The sequence below is a fragment of the Natator depressus genome, chromosome 8 (genome assembly GCF_965152275.1).
Source record: "Natator depressus isolate rNatDep1 chromosome 8, rNatDep2.hap1, whole genome shotgun sequence".
Lineage (NCBI taxonomy): Eukaryota > Metazoa > Chordata > Testudines > Cheloniidae > Natator > Natator depressus.
This window is the reverse complement of record NC_134241.1, coordinates 36,356,836-36,372,763: the sequence shown is the minus strand read 5'-3', so window position 1 is coordinate 36,372,763 and position 15,928 is coordinate 36,356,836. Positions and strand designations below refer to the sequence as shown.

The 15,928-nt window shown below is 41.1% G+C and overlaps 1 protein-coding gene across 12 annotated transcripts in view; it reads right to left on the bottom strand.

Moving 5' to 3' along the window:
- Positions 1–15,134, bottom strand: part of ANKHD1 (ankyrin repeat and KH domain containing 1) — a 207,021-nt gene extending 191,887 nt beyond the window's left edge. For 11 of the 12 annotated variants that reach the window (XM_074960743.1, XM_074960744.1, XM_074960749.1 and 8 more), the window contains exon 1: positions 14,859–15,134. In XM_074960743.1, the coding sequence (XP_074816844.1) occupies positions 14,859–15,134 (276 nt within the window). The remainder of the gene's footprint in view (positions 1–14,858) is intronic. The other variant, XM_074960756.1, reaches the window with a different exon arrangement.
- Positions 15,135–15,928: the final 794 nt, after the last annotated feature.

Below are 15,928 nucleotides of genomic sequence, written 5' to 3'. Positions count from 1 at the left end.
CTTCTACTTAGTGGGGAAAGAGAGCTAATAACTGATGACATCAAGAAGGCTGAGGTGTTTAACCTCTATTTTGCTTCCACCATCAATTAAGAGGTTAATGGTGACCAGATATTTAACACAATTAATATTAAACAAGGGGGAAGGAATGTAAGCCAAAATAGGGAACAAAGGTTAAAGAATATGTAGATAAGTCAGATGTATTCAGGTTGACAGGGCCTGATGAAACTCATCCTAGGGTACTTAAGGACCTAGCTGAAGCAATCTCCGAATCATCAGCAATTATTTTCAAGAAATCATGGACACAGGTGAGGTCCCAGAGGACTAGTGAAGGGCAAACATAGTACCTATCTTTAAAAGGGTAACGAAGAGGACCCAGGAAACAATAGACCAGCCAACATAAATTAAATACCTGGAAAGATACTGGAAAAAATTATTAAGAAGTCAATTTGTAAGTAACATGTGGATAAAAGGGTTATAAGGAATAGCCAGCAAGGATTTGTCAAGAACAAATCATGCCTAACCAACTTAATTTCCTTCTTTGACAGAGTTACTGGCCTTGTGGATGGGGGAAAGCAGTAGTTATAACATATCTTTATTTTGACAGTACCAATTGACATTTTCATAAGCAAACTATGGAAATGTGGTCTAGATGTAATTATTGTAAGGTAGGTGCACAACTGGCTGAAAGACACTCAAAGAGTAGTTATTAATGGCTTGCTGTCAAACTGGGAGGATTTATCTAGTAGGGTCCTGCAGGGCTCAGTCTTGGGTCCAGTTCTATTCAATATTTTCATTGATTACTTGGATAATAAAGTGGGGAGCATGCTTATAAAAATCCCTGGATAACATCAAACTGGGAGGGGTTGCAAGCACTTTTGCAGGACAGGCTTTGAACTTATAAAGACCTTGACAAATTGGAGAATTGGTTTGAAATCAACAAGATGAAATTCAATAAAAAACTGCAGAGAACTTCACTTAGGAAGGAAAATCAAATGCACAACTACAAAATGGGGAATAACTGGCTTGGTGGTGGTACCACTGAAAAGGATCTGGGGGTTACAGTGAATCACAAACTGAATAGGAGTCAATGTGATGCAGTTGTGAAAAAGACTAATACCATTCCTGGATGTACTAACAAGAGTGTTATATTTGACATGGGAGGTAACTGTCCTGCTCTGCTCAGCACTGATGAGGCCTCACCTGGAGTTCTGCATCAAACTCTGGGTTCCACATTTTAGGAAAGATGTGGACAAGCTGGAGACTGTCCAGAGGAGAGCAACAAAAATGAAAAAAGGTTTAGAAAACCTGATCTATGAGGACAGGTTAAAAAACTGGGCATGTTTAGTCAAGAGAAGAAAACTGAGAGGGAGCCTGATAACAGTTTTCAAATATGTTAAGGGTTGTTATAAAGAGGACAGTGATTAACTGGAAGCAGGACAAGTTGTAATCAGCTTAATCTGCAGCAAGGAAGATTTAGGCTAGATATTAGGAAAAACCTCCTCACTATAAATGATAGTTAAGTTCTAGAATAGGCTTCCAAGAGAGGTTATAGAATCCCTATCACTGGAGGCTTTTAAGAAGAGGTTGGACAAAAACCTGTCAGGATGGTCTACCTTTACCTTGTCCTTCCTCAGAGCAGGGGGCTGGACTTGACTTATTATGGTCCCTTGCAGCCCTTCATTTTTATGATTCTATGCAAACCAATCACTACTAGGAAGGTTTGTCAATGCCAAAAAAAAGTCTTCCACCAAAAATTTTATTTACTGTTTGTAAATTTTAAAAATAAACCTGTTTGTAATTTTAAAAAGATGGTAATCACAGAATATTTAATAGTTTGTCAGATCATAATTTAATCAGGTTTACTGGGTTTATCTATTTAGGCTATGTCTACACTAGAGACCTTACAGCGGAACAGCTGTACCACTGCAGATGTACCGCTATAAGGTCTCCCGTGTAGCTGCTCTCCCATCAGCATAATGAAACCATCCCCAGAGTGGTGGTAGCTATGTCAGCAGGATAGCATCTCCCGCCAAAATAGTGCTATTCACACCAGCGCTTCTGTCAGTGTAACTTACATCAGTTAGTGGTGGGGGGCTTTTCCACACCCCTAACCAACAAAAGTTTTACTGACAAAAGTGCTAGTGTAGACACAGCCTTAGCATGGAGATGGGACAATAATTCCCTGCTCTGCTTTGCCCCACCTCTCTCATCTTATGAGCACAAGAGGTGCGTACAAGCACGGATACATGGGGGGAGCATAGACGTTGGGGGCCACCTACAGTTCCAGTAGAGTATGAGGTGTCACAAGAAAGCAACAGATTTTTCCAAATCACTGTACTTCTTAAGAGGCTCATTAGAGCCACTGCTTTACACACACACACACACGCTGCCATCTCCCCCCAACACACACAAACTCCCGCTGAAAGTCTTGGGGAGTAGGATGCACCAGAAGCCCCATTTAACCTTATTTAAGCTTACCGGGAGCTTATCAGCCCCCCAGTAAGACCGGAGGAATTGCCGGAAGGCCAACAATCCAACTGTAAAAAGAAAAGGAGTACTTGTGGCACCTTAGAGACTAACCAATTTATTTGAGCATGAGCTTTCGTGAGCTACAGCTCATGCATCCGATGAAGTGAGCTGTAGCTCCCGAAAGCTTATGCTCAAATAAATTGGTTAGTCTCTAAGGTGCCACAAGTACTCCTTTTCTTTTTGCGAATACAGACTAACACGGCTGTTACTCTGAATCCAACTGTAGTTTGTTGAGGACAGACACTCCAGAGGTTGGTTTTGGTAGAGGGAGCTGGTTAGCTTCCCATCCCTTACCCCTTCTACTCATTTGTTGAGCATATAAGGTGCCCAGGAAGAGATGCTCCCTGCTGCACACCTCTTAAGTTGTGCATGAAAGGAGTATTCTCTGTCAGATCTCAGGAGCCAGAGTGAACGTCTACTGCTGAATATCTTAAGCAGTCAGCAAGCATAAGGAGAATACCCAGATGAATCTGAGGTTGGAGACATACCACTGAGTGCAAATTACCTCAATATTAAACATTTTACCACCTCAGAAAATTCAAAGATAAGGTTGCACTTGTACAAAAAACAAAAAACACCACCACAAACATCACAGTCTTAACCTTGCCCCAACAGACAAAAAAGCAAAACTGCATACTTTGAGAGATTTTTCTCCCCTTAAGAGACCAGCATTCCATGACATTAAGCTGTCATCAGGAAGTGAAAAAACATGACTGTAGGAACCGGGCTGTAATATGTTTACTTCAAAATGCAGTCTATTGCAAATTCATTTTGTAGATCATACAAAATACTAGATTTATACTGTGTCACCGGGCACATAAGAAAGACTATTTCCCAAATGCAAAGCAGACATGTGCTGTGCTCTGAAGTCTGAAATTCAAGTATAGGTATTCATAGCTAACATTACTTAACACTTATATATTTTCTTAAAATGACTTTTAGTAACACAAGCTATTTACAAAACACTCTTGCCTTATATTTTCAGAAGTGATCACCAATTATGGGTGCCCAACCTGCAATACCTCAAAGCTTCTCATGCTGGACACCCAAAATCACTAGTCACTTCTCAAAATTCAGGCCAATGTTTGCATATGAAAATACATACTTAAGTGATACATCAAGACAGAAATGCAGTATGGGAACATTCCTCCATGATAAAAGTCAGACATCCAGAGTCCTAGGCTTTGAATTTTCTTGGGTTAGTATTAACAAATCAATGTCAAATAACTTTTATGGGCAGACATTGTTAAAAAAAAAAGTTGGACAGTTGGTCCATATAAAACACATCAGCAGATTTCTCTCAACTATTTTCTCTCACTTAGAACTTTCCTATACCAAAATACATATTTAAAATGAAACAATACCTCTGAACAGTTTCATGAATACTGGAAACTACCAGGGCAGAGCTAAGGATGAAACCACTATTGGAGCAGGACACGTGATTTGTGGAAGTTCAACCACAAACAAGAAATTAAATTAACATTCTTGAAAGGCAACAAATTGAAAACAAAAAGGTGTGTCTAATCTTGTAGTTTTGTTGTGGTTAAATAAGGGTAGCAGAAAAACAGAACAAGTGCAGAAACTCTTTTGAATTGCCTATAAGAAAGCTACAAGATTGGTAGATATTTCAGTCACTACTTCAAGAGGTATAAACTAAAAACAAGACTGCAGACAGGACTGATTAGCAGACAGGTAGATTGAGGAAGTTTTAGTTTCAAGTGATTCTTGGCAGTTACCAGCAAGGGACTCGCCATATCTACAGAGTTGGTTCTGACTGCCATCTGCTCTATTCTCAAAGCATATTCATAATACATGAAACCTAGTGGGAGTTAAGTATACACATCAAGGAGAGAACAAACTAGTCTTGTACCTAAGGAAGGCCTTAAACAGACAGATGACAAGGCCTTAGTGCCTAAGGCAAACAGTTATGTTTGTTAAGCATTATATGTGTTCAAGTATATTTCAGCATACACTAATCAGTTTACTAATCAGGTGATCCATTTTTCATTATTTAATAACTGCTTCAAAAGGTTTCCCCACAACTCATTTATTCCCACCCCTCAGATCTTGCACCGAAGTCAATTTCTGATGTTATCTATTTCCATGGAAACAAATCCTGTGTTTGACATCACTGTTTTCAATGAAATAACCAACATAAGAAATGTAATATTATGACTTAACTCCAGGAGGAGACAGAAACAGCTTAGCCAGGCTGGGATGAGGAAGGCTAGATCTAGCTCAAGTATTTCAACCCAAGAAATTTAAAAAAAAAAATTAAAGACAAAAATATCAAATTACCAGACGCAGCATAAAACCACATTGTCTAAAACTAATGGGCTTCCTTGGGTTTGTCTTTTATGCTCTACTGGGGGAAGCTGCTTATACCACCAGCAACCCTAGGAGAGAAAACCATCTACTGTACATATTTCAGGTTGGATCTTCACAAAAAGCACAAGTTAAGGTCTAACTCCCCATTCCTGGGTGTGAAAGATTCCATTCTCCTTCCTAATAGGGTATGCTTGCGCGCTGAGGCTGGGGGAGCCGTCACTCACCTCCTTTCTACTTCACTACAGGAGGAATGTTCACATCACCCTTGTCAAACTCAAAAGAGGAAAACATGGGAAAACAGACCAAGTGTCTGGTGGATTGAGAGCCCATAGTTTATTCAGTCTTCTTTATTTACTACTCTGCCCAAAATTGGTCTTGTTTATATTAGGAAAATGGTTCACTTTAAAAACATAAATACATTTTACAAGTACACTTTTTCCCAGTCTAGAAAAGAAATCATTGAGGGGGCTGCTTTGATCAGCTAACGCCACCTGGGCTCAGGTTGAGTAACAAATTATTTGTAAAAGTGGTCTTTTTCAAGCATGGCCCAATGTGAAAGGTCCTATTTGTGAGATGTCAAGCAGTTTAGGCCCCAAAATGTGATCTCTATGTAATTGTGCCAGTTTTAAAAGAGTCCAGTCAGTTCTAGATAACTTTTAGAAAACTTGAGAATACAAAAAAGAAGAGTGCTTAACAATGTACGAACAGAACAGATGAGCACGCCATCTAGCAATTCATCAGTCTGTTCCCCACCCCACCTATATGCTTCAGGCACACCAGAGCGCCTCAATATTTAAAAATGACTACTCCCACGTAAGATGATAAAGCTCACAGGATCTCCTGTAGGAAAAGGAATTGCAATGCCCTTCAACTGCCAGCAGAAGAAAGAAAAAGCAGAGCCCCTGAAAGAAGTTGAGAGTGCTCCACATTCAAGTCACCTACTATACAGAAGTGTACAGCTTGGTGAAGACCATGCTGAGCTTTTCCAAATCTTGTGCCATTTTTAGTAAAACTTTTCAAACCTAGCACATACAAGTTTACATGCATGTTCTGCCACTGCAGAGCCAGCAAATGAAATATAGGATAACGCTTCAGGTTTAGCCTAACAAAAGTCCATTCCAGTGAACAAAGCAACTCCACTACAATCCCCTTGCTAAATTCTACTCCACTGGAAACTTGAGAACTGGTGGTAAAGAGGTTAGAAACCTGGGAGTGTCTTTCAAAAAGTTAACAATGAAGATTAAAATACAAATAATAAATAATGTGCTGTTTTTAAACCATGCACAGCTTGAATATCTACTTAAGGGATGGCCTCTCTCCCTGTGCTCTACTGTCATTTTTGCAATTAGTAGTATGGTCTGGATCGCCTTCATTTAAGACTGGCGCCCAGTTGTAGACCTCTCTTTGTGATGCATTTACCTCAAAAAGCTGATCTTCTCTCTCTGGTCTGAAAGAGGCCAGATTTGTTAGCCTTCCAGGTATATTAACATTTATCATTTTACTAAGGTTTCTGGATAAGGAGGATATCGATGGGGAGAAAAGGTTTCATCAGGGAGTTTTGATTTCTGTAGTTAAGAAGTGAGTTGTTGAGGGGTTGTGTTTTATTGGAAGCAATTGGGGAGGAGTAACTTATGGGCCTAGTGGAAACTCTGGGCCCCTAACATACATTAAAACAAAGTCACAAGCACATAGTCTGCATATTTTTGTGCATTTAAACAAATATTTAGGGTAAAGTGTCTTCTATTTTCAAACAGACAAAAGGATTTTTGGAGTAGGGCCAGCAAATGGACCTAGAAGAAGTGTTACATAGTCAAGTGAGAATCAGAGTTTTGGGCTCTTCTGACCAGCAAAGACTGCAACAATTAACCATCTATCAACACCTGTCTCAAAAGCTGAACTGGATGGCTCTGAAACAAGTCACAACCAGACCTGCTTAGTCAGAATTATGGGATACTGTGAAACGGCCTTGCAGAGAAAGGATGAATGTTTATAAAGTTTCTACCAGCCAAAAGTGGAATGGGGAGAGAAGAGGAAGAAAAAGTTCTCATGCTATCGCAGAACTACTGAAAAATAATGAGACCATTCGCAACATGAATTTGTTTCTTCCCAACATGATTGCACGGTATTAACACATACTACATCCAGGAACAGGACTCTTCTAGCTACATTTTGATAGATATAATATTGAAAAAAAAAAGAATTTATACAAAAAAGTAGTTAGGAAAAATGTTAAGTCTCCAATTTATATTAAAACTGATTATTAGGAGTTATAGATGGAAAAAGGAAATGAAAACAGCCTGTTCTGTTTTAATCCCCAAAATTTCAGACCCCACAGTTCCTCCAAAATTAGGTTTAAAAAAAAAAAAGAAAAGAAAAGAAAATCTTTACCTTCATGACCACAAATGGACTGGTTTAAACCATTAAAAGAAAGTAACCCATCCGTGGGATTGTATCTACTGATGGAACAGGTTTTTGCTTGAAATGTGACCCCCTCCATCACCTGATATCACCCATTTACCTCAAACTTAGGGATAGACAAGGTGGGTGAGGTATCTTTTATTGGACCAACTTCTGTTAGTGAGACAAGCTTTCAAGCTTACACGGAGGTAGTGTAGTTTTAAAAGCTGGTTTGCAAATAAGTATTAATAAGAACAATCTACCAAGAGTGTCCAACTATTCTTATAATTTAGACTATCACAGGAGTTGAAAATCATACTGTGTCAATGGAAACGTTTCAAACTGCATGTCCTTAACTCTTAAATACATCAGTTATCAGACAATACATAAACATGATTTTTGTAGACTTCCCATATTTACAAAGGAATCTGATTAGTATAACTCATTAATTCCTAAATTTTTATTAAGTTACACTTTCCTCATTCCGCAAATGGGTACTTCCATTAGTAAGACAAGATAAAAATCACAGGAGATAAGAGGACTTTGGTGATATTTGAAGCAATATTATCACTTCTGAAAATATAGATGTCCATATTAAGACAATCAGAACTTACTCCTCAGGACACAGTATTTTTGACTTCAGCTGATACCACTGAGAACTACCAGGGAGTCCTCATAACAGATACACAAATTACATTTACTTGCTTCAGGTGAAAATTTTGGAATGGAAATGGGTCCAGGAGGGGTTCTTTTGGGGTCAGAAGAAAGGCTCCCCTATAAGGCACATGTTATAATCAGCTCCTGAAGTCAATCAAGGAGAAAAATTACAGCCATTTAACATATGCAAGACTCATTTTTTTCCAAAGCATCTTCTTGAGTGCAAACTGGATAAAAGAAATCAGGGTGGAGTGATTTAAATCACTGATTCTAATCCTAATTAGAATCAGCAAGCAACAAACGTTAATTTAAATCATTAGTTCTAATCATGTTTTAGACTTGTACTTTGAATTTTGCTTTAGGAGAGTACCTATTCTCATTGGTTGGTATAGCATTTACACATGTTGATTTGCAGCTAAATATAGTTTTTATACTAAATTTGATATTTATCTCCCTGATTAGCAAAAAGTGTGTGTGTAAATATAATATAAACAATTATATAGCCTAACATACATTTATTCATGTTCTTAATTAATTATTGTAGGTTAAGAAATGTCATTCACCACTTTCTATTTACTAGTTAATTTTACTCATGTGTAAATTTAACTGGAATCAATTAGAAATGTTTAAGAACCACATCTGAAAACTGTTTTTAATGAACAACCTTAAATATACTGGATACTCAATATATGTTTTATCAAAATATGTTTTGCATTTCAAATTAACTGATTTATTAAACAAAGGAAGTGTTATTTATAGTCCATGTGCCGACAGATTGAAAAATCTGTCCGCCAGTGACCAGAAACAAAGGTATTTTTTTTAGGTGCTTCAAGATGCAGAGAAGTGCTTACTGGGATTTTCAAATGTGTGCAGGCACATAATCTGCTTTGGCACCTCTGAAAAAATCTCACTAGACATCTATTTGTATCTGTAGGTGACTAAATACCTTTGGAAGTCTGTCCCCACGTTCTTCAAAGTACTTACATATTTGCAAAAATGTAAATATTAGTATTTGCTCTGTTATAAAGACTGAAAATAGATAATGCATTACATGACATTGTTACACTTACAAAGCTTGAGTTGGCCTCAAAAATTACAGATGTTTTCTCCCTGATGCATTATATAATTAAAACAGCAGCACCCTTTAGCTCATTAAAGGTTTTAGAGGACTCACTGATGAAGCTTTAAATTTTAATAGATTATATTAGGTTTAGGCCTTAACATGGGTTGTCAATTCAGATTTAATTTTAAAGCATTTATTTAAGAAGAAATTTGTATCTAAATAAAAACACAATTTAAATTTAAAAAAATCTGATCAAAACTCCCATTTGATTTTTTAAAATCATTTATTTTTATCCATCTTGCAAGAAATCCTTACGTATTAAGGAGGATACGGGGTGCCTACCATAGGGACTCTAAAGGTAGGTTGTGTCTGATCTTTAATTGTGTTTCATGTAAACATACCCAGAGGCTTATGCAATAGATAAATTTTATACATAAGGCAATTCTGCTGTCAGGCCGCCCACTCTGAAAAAGGGATGCAAATGAACTAAATGACATTCTACAGCAGGGGTGAACTCCAATTTCCTTTGAAGAATCAGGACTACATAACTATGAACACAAGAGGCCTGCAAAACTTGTATATGATTGCAGTCAGACTCCACTCTGAGCCCTAAGATCCTTGAGTACCTTTATTATTATGGATGACCTCAGACTTGCTTTTTCATTTTACAATAGGTCAGTGAGGCACACAATATTGCAAATACTTCAACTATCATAGTCCTTTACTCCAATTTGGTACTTCTATTTCTGCAGCCCAGTTTTCCCTTTTTAAAAGACAGACTTCAGTTAAATAATTTAATTAATGTAATATTGGTAAAAGGTAAGAGATTCACATATTGATAGCCCTGGACCCAGTAATCTTCTATAGCCAAAGGACAGGTAGCCTAAATTTCACACACATATATGCACCTGCCAACATACCTCCTACTTAACCTATAGGGATCACAGCTAGTATCAAGAAGATAGTTCATTATCCATGCCTATTCACTCCATCAGCACCTACTGCCAGAGCCTCAACAGAATCCAGCTTCACAGGGATGGCAGCTCACTCAGAACTAGATTAACTCATTTAAAATAGGCCACAGCAGCTTGCAACCACAAACCCAGGCCAAGTTTAAAATAATGTGAATCTTTTGACCTTTGTTATTGTTACCAAACCCATGGGAAATCTGTGGTGATTCCAAAGTTAAACAGCCTTTGGTGGCAATACCTTCTGTAAGTACAAGAGAATTACAGCTTCCATCTTAATTTTTTCGGAAGTACTAGGCAAAAGATTTTCTACTTCATATGATTCCCATAGATCATGCTTGAATCATCCGTAATTATTGACCAATTTGCACTAGACGTATTTTTACTGGTGATCACAGGTGTCAGTTTCCCAAATCTCCTCTCACCTTATTAGCCTCTTCATAGTTCATCTGCACCACTAGATTCAGTTCCTTTAAACCATTCTTTTGAACTCAAACAGACAAATGTGTTCATAAGGGGCATGTCAGCTGGCATGGGCCAGCCATTAGCATCTAACTGCAATGGAGACATACCCAAGGTTTCCTAATCTTTCCCCATATGTACTGTTTCTTGGCCTTTGCTGACTCAAAACTAATTCATTTTCATTATTCTCCTTCCTTGTTTTTTTCTATATCTGATGCCCATCTCCTCTGCCTCCATCCACACAATAAGCCTTTAAAATAACTAAGAATGATATTGCTCAAAAGTTATATCCAATTACTGTTTCTACTTTAGAGGCTTCCCGATCCCCACCCCAGCTGTTTTTTTCCATTAAGTGTCTCATAGGATGCAGAATAATGCACGATATAGGGCAATGGACTGGGAGTCAGGAGGTCTGGGTTCTATTCCCATCTCTGCCACTGACTGACTGTGGGCAAATCACATCCCCTCTGTGCCTCAGTTTCCTCATCTACAATGTGGGGATAATATTTCCATTGTAATGAACTTTGAAACCTTAGATAAGAAGTGCTATAATTATTATTTAGCTTGCCTTTGTGAAATTTTATTCATTTTTTAATCCTGTATTTGTTTTACACTTGTGTTGTATTCTATTTTCTGCACCTCCATGATGATTTTATTTCGTTATTTTCTCCACCTGCCATTGACTAATCCTAGTCCAGTTATTTTACCATATTAAAAATCACATCAATGCATCAGAGGAGTGAAGATTTGGAATAGCCTTCCAAGGGAAGCAGTGGGGGCAAAAGCTCTATCTGGCTTTAATATTAAACTCGATAAGTTTATGGAGGAGATGGTATGATGGGATAACATGGTTTTGGTAATTAAATATTCATGGTAAATTAGGCCTAATGGCCTGTGATGGGATGTTAGATGGGGTGGGATCTGAGTTACCCAGGAAAGCATTTTCTGTATTATCTGGCTGGTGAATCTTGCCCATATGCTCAGGGTTTAGCTGATCGCCATATTTGGGGTCGGGAAGGAATTTTCCACCAGGGCAGATTGGAAGAGGCCCTGGAGATTTTTCACCTTCCTCTGTAGCATAGGGCACAGGTCACGTGCTGGAGGATTCTCTGCTCCTTGAAGTCTTTAAACCACGATTTGAGGACTTCAATAGCTCAGACATAGGTGAGAGGTTTTTCGCAGGAGTGGGTGGATGAAATTCTGTGGCCTGCGTTGTGCAGGAGGTCAGACTAGATGATCATAATGGTCCCTTCTGACCTTAGTATCTATAAATATTAAGAATACTGCCATATGTACATACACTTGTTATTGATGTCATTTCAGCAAGGTTTCTTTTTTTAGAACTATAGAAGCCAACCACAGAAAAAGCCCAGATTAAGGGGACATGGCAAACCTTCATTTCATGTACAGTATAATTCCAGCTATCTGAAAATCCTAGTTACCCGAAGCCAGTGTGTTCCCCATATAACCCTATGTCACTTACAAAACACTTCCATTTATCCAGAACTTTTGGATGTCATCCAAGCCATTTGGATAAACAGAAGCATACTATTTATTTATTTTTAAGTCTCCCTTCAAGTGCTCCCTAATTCCAAGCATTGATAGTACCTCAAAGCATACACCCGAGTCACTGACTCATGACTTGAGACCACAGTTCAGACACTTGCTAAGTTTTCAAAGCTGTCTAATTCAAGAGCTGCAGTTTTCCATCCCAAGAGCTTACAGTTGCTTCTTTGGAACACAGGACAATAGCAGCAGGTGCCTCTAATATTCTCCCACAGAGAAGGAGGCTAAAAGATAGCTCCTCCTGAATTGTGTCAACCTTGTTCCATAACAACCTAGCAGGGAATCAGTCACAAGACTCATCCTTCTCTGTCATGTTTCCTCATACAGTCATCTCTGCCAAATACTGAGCACAGGTAATGAGCACACTGAGGATCAAACTCAGGTAGAAACACTAAGCCAATTTATCTACGCATGTATTTTGGAAACCTCTGAATATTTATTTGGCAGCACCTTTTAAAATGTTTTAAACAAGAAAGGTCTTTCTGCAAGAAGAGCTTTCTTATTTATTTGCTAAACCAGCCTTGAGCAAGTGTTTGAACAAAGTTCCTAATCTTTTTTGCCCTCAATGGTTTATAATGAATCTACAGACATCAACTATAAATAGTACTTTGCCATTATATAGCCTCATTCACCAGAGAATCTCCACAATGGTACTTCACAGACACCAATTAGACATCCACATCTCTTGAGATAGAGAAGTAGGTAACTAAAGGTACATCACAAATTAAGGTATGATTGTAGCATGGGTAGGCATACCCGTGCTAGCTTTAATCTAGCTAGTGGGGATAATATTGTCAATACATAGTGGCATGGACTTCAGCACAGCTTACCCATCCCAGTACAAGCCTGCCAATGACCCTAACCATGTACTCTTGTTGCTGGCCCAAACTGAAAACCCTACCACCACATCTTCACACTATTGTTACCCACACCAGATTAAAGCTAGTGCAGGTATGCCTACCTATGTTACTGTCATCGCTTAATCTGCATCATAGACATACCCAAAGAGGATAAATTTCCAAAGCAGAATCTTTACCAGTATGATGGCATCAATATCAGAATAAATATACTATTTCAGAATCTCTGTAGGTATGTTTTAGATCTTTCTTGATTTCATAATTAGCTAACAGATTCTCAGAGTGGTTCTCACTTAGACCTGTGTTTTGTAAACACCGCTGTAAAACAGAGATACACTAACATGTGAAGGAACAGAGATAGAAGGCTTGATACATGCTAGATACCAACAGAGAAGCAATTGGTATTTTTTCCTAAGCTAGCAGGTGGAGGGGATTCAAGTATTTTACAAATATATTCCAGTGGGGTTGGGGGTTATTTCAGTTTGAATATTTACAGGAACATAGATATTTATGGGCCATAACCTCAAATTGAGGCCACGTTCACACACAAAAGTTCCACCAATTTAATTTAGAATTTAAAAAACAGTTTACTCCTGGTGTGGATACTTAAACTGACATATCAATTCAGCTTATTCAGAAAGCTGTAAGTAGTGTGCCCACAGAGGGGTTTACAAAAGTTTAACTAAATCAATTGGACTAAAAATATGTATTTTTATTAAATTAGTGCAACTTTCTTAGTCAGACAAGACCTAACAGTTCAGAATTCACCAGGTCTGGGGGTGAGTGGACACATGCACAACGGACTGCCTAGACACCAGAATAAGTGCTGGGCCCCTTCTTCCATCCCTTCAGGTGAAATTGTAAAGTAGAGATGTTCAAGTATCAATCCACTCCAGGCACCCAATTCTGGTGGGGGGGAGAAATCAGTATTATGTTAATTGTATCTTTTCCCTCGTGCAAAGATGTGCAGAGGTTGGAGAGCTTTAGACACTAGGAACAATCTGCTGAGGTGGAGGCAGTAGTAGTGGGTAAGACCTTGAAACTCTCCCCTTCAATTAGGTGACACGAGAAACTGAACTCATTCCCCCACCATAGCACCAGTGGGTGGTGATGGTGGATGAAAACTTTAGATTTGTCTTCCCTCCCTAGACCAGATGAAGTAGTGTTCACTGAGAGTTTAGAACCCCCACGGACCCCAAATAGGATGTTGATGGGTATACAGCCCACCACCACACACACACACCCCTTCAAGTTATACATGTGTTTGGGAGATTAGAGACTGCGATTCCCTCCATCCTTCTCTAGAAAGAGGGGGGAGACCCCTCCTCTCATCACAAGACTAAGTGATAGAAACCCCCACACCGCCTCCCGACTCTAGGGTAGCAATAAGTGGGTGCTGGGAACTTCAGACACTTCTTAAGACTGAGCACAGAGTAGGTTCAGGGGGCCAGATACTAGAAGCTGCCACCACCACCCTCCTACATTATATGAGAGAGGGAATATACTAAACCCCTCCCCCACCCATACCATCAGTCTAAACAAACAAAAGTGGGTGCTGGGACCCCATCTCCCCAAGACTGGGTGCAGATGAGGTGCTCAAATCACCTCCTCCCAGCCGGGGGGGGGGGGGGCTAGGCTGCTGAGACCCGCCCCCCGCCCTTCAGACTGGCTATGGAGAGAAGAATGTGGGGGTGCTGAGCCCCACAGTCTAGGAACACAATGGAGGAGTTTGGGTGCGGTACCCCGCCCCCATTCCGCGGGCACAGGACTGGTACTGGGACCCTCCCCCGCTCACGACGATTGAAGGCGCATAACAAGACGAGCAGTTGGATGCTGGGAGGCCCCCGCTCCTGGGTGCACAGGAGGCCTAGCACTGGGACCCCCGGGCTCGCTGTTAGGTTTTGGGCCCCGTTTTACAGAGCAAAGAAGGTCAGGCCCCAGGTCGCCGCTGCCGGTAGGAGCCGGCCTAGGCCGGTCAGGAAGCGGCTGAGCGCGGAGAAGCCGGGCCCGGCCCGGCCATCGGTCTCTCACCTCGGACACTTCGTCCTCATCGCTGCCGGAACCGCCACCACCCCCACTCCTCAGCACGGCGGCCGCCAGCTTGAAGTCGAGGGCGGCCTCTCCAGCGTCGGGCGCACCGGGGCCTCCTGGCCCGCCGGGCCCAGCCTCCCCGAAGAGGCGCACGGCCCGCAGCCCCAGCGGGGCGGGCCCGGCCGCGGCGGGGGCCTCGGCGGTGGGGAGGGCACGGGGAGTGACCGAGTCTATCTCCTCGTCGCCGACAGGGGCGGCGGTGCCGTCTGTGAGCATCGCACTGATCCGGGGCCGCCGCTGCTCTCACAGCCCAGCCGTCTCCGTCCCCTCACAGCACCAGCAGCAGCGCCACTAACTTCTCACAACCTAATCGGACTAGGAGCGCCGCACCGCCTAACCCGCCCGCTTCCGCCACTCTCATTGGCCATGCTCGGTTTGCCTCTCAGCTCTATTGGACAAAACTCCCGCTACTCATCTCTTCGTCACGCGCTCCCATCATGCTGCCTTGAGAGCACACGCCGAGGCGGTTTGTTCTCGCCGCCCCGCCCCGTTCTCTTTCGGTCTCTTCCTGAATTTGCGGAAATCTGACTGGGCAGCCAGCATGTCAGTCAAGCCCCTCCCAGGACGGCTGGAGACTGATTGGATAAAATATCCGTCGGTCAACTTTAATTCGAGATTTCCGGACTCTGATTGTTCAGATAGTACATCAGTCATACCTCACAGCGCTTGGCGCCGGATGATTGGCTTCTCTCCCAATCCGTCACATACTTCCCTTTGACTTCTTCTGAAGGTCTCACTTAGTGAGACCAGGTTCCGCCCCTACTATGATTGGAAGATAGCCGTGTCTGTCAATGATAAAGGCCGTGCCCTCCCTTCCCAGCCGCCTGTCCTAGCCTAACCTGCTGCGGAGATATAACTGGATGAGTACGGTGTCAATCACTTAGTCTGCAATTCCGTCTGCTTTCCTTCACCGCCTCCACGCTGAGGCCAACGGCGGTCGCTGCTGACACCCGCGTGGGCACCTTCCCAACTCTGCGGATCCCACCCACCACGATGCTCACTTCTTGTCC